The sequence below is a fragment of the Arachis duranensis genome, unplaced genomic scaffold, assembly GCF_000817695.3.
Source record: "Arachis duranensis cultivar V14167 unplaced genomic scaffold, aradu.V14167.gnm2.J7QH unplaced_Scaffold_19261, whole genome shotgun sequence".
Classification (NCBI taxonomy): Eukaryota; Viridiplantae; Streptophyta; class Magnoliopsida; order Fabales; family Fabaceae; genus Arachis; species Arachis duranensis.
Window position 1 is genome coordinate 21,062 of NW_026264497.1, and position 594 is coordinate 21,655.

Here is a 594-nt window from a genome sequence, read left to right on the forward strand (position 1 = left end):
ATGGACGTGTTTCCCTTCTTGGTCCTTTGGTGATCGGGGTGTGCGGCAGCCCGACGCCCGTGCTCGACCTTGGACCCGGGGCGGGGGGCCCCGACGGCACACCACAACCACAACGGGCTTGCTAGTGTGCCTAGGCAACGTGCATCTTGCTTGCATTGCGCCCAGCAAGCCTTTCGGCGTCTCACCTTGCTCGCATTGTGCCAAGCAAGCCTTTTGGGCAACTCGTGTTTCAGCGCGGCCGTTCGGTGCGCGAGGCAAGGAGCCAGACACACTAGCGACCCGCACACCACTCATCCGCCACCACGGTCCGCAAACCCAGCACGCCCGGACGAACAGCCCCCCGCACGCCTTGGAGCGTGCCGGCAAGCGGAAGCATACGGGGGTGCCGAGCCAACTCCGCTGGGCAGGGTTCGGGGGAAGCGACCAAGAACATTCAAGGGACAGCCCGAGGCGTGAGGTGCTTCGGGCGATAATCAAACAGCCACACCGTCTAGATTAAGCAACCCGCACAGCAAAACCAACACCGCGTCGGGCACCGTCTTGCGTCCACCATAGACGTAAGGCGAGCACGCCGCGGGTGCACAAGGCACAACT

The 594-nt window shown here is 63.6% G+C and overlaps 1 protein-coding gene across 1 annotated transcript in view; it reads right to left on the minus strand.

The window, feature by feature from the left end:
- Window positions 1-290: 290 nt before the first annotated feature.
- LOC110277220 (uncharacterized) overlaps window positions 291-594 on the minus strand; it is a gene marked incomplete in the record, with an annotated part of 51,154 nt that continues 50,850 nt past the window's right edge. The window contains 1 exon segment of the mRNA XM_052256276.1: window positions 291-475. Coding sequence (XP_052112236.1) covers window positions 291-475 — 185 coding nt within the window.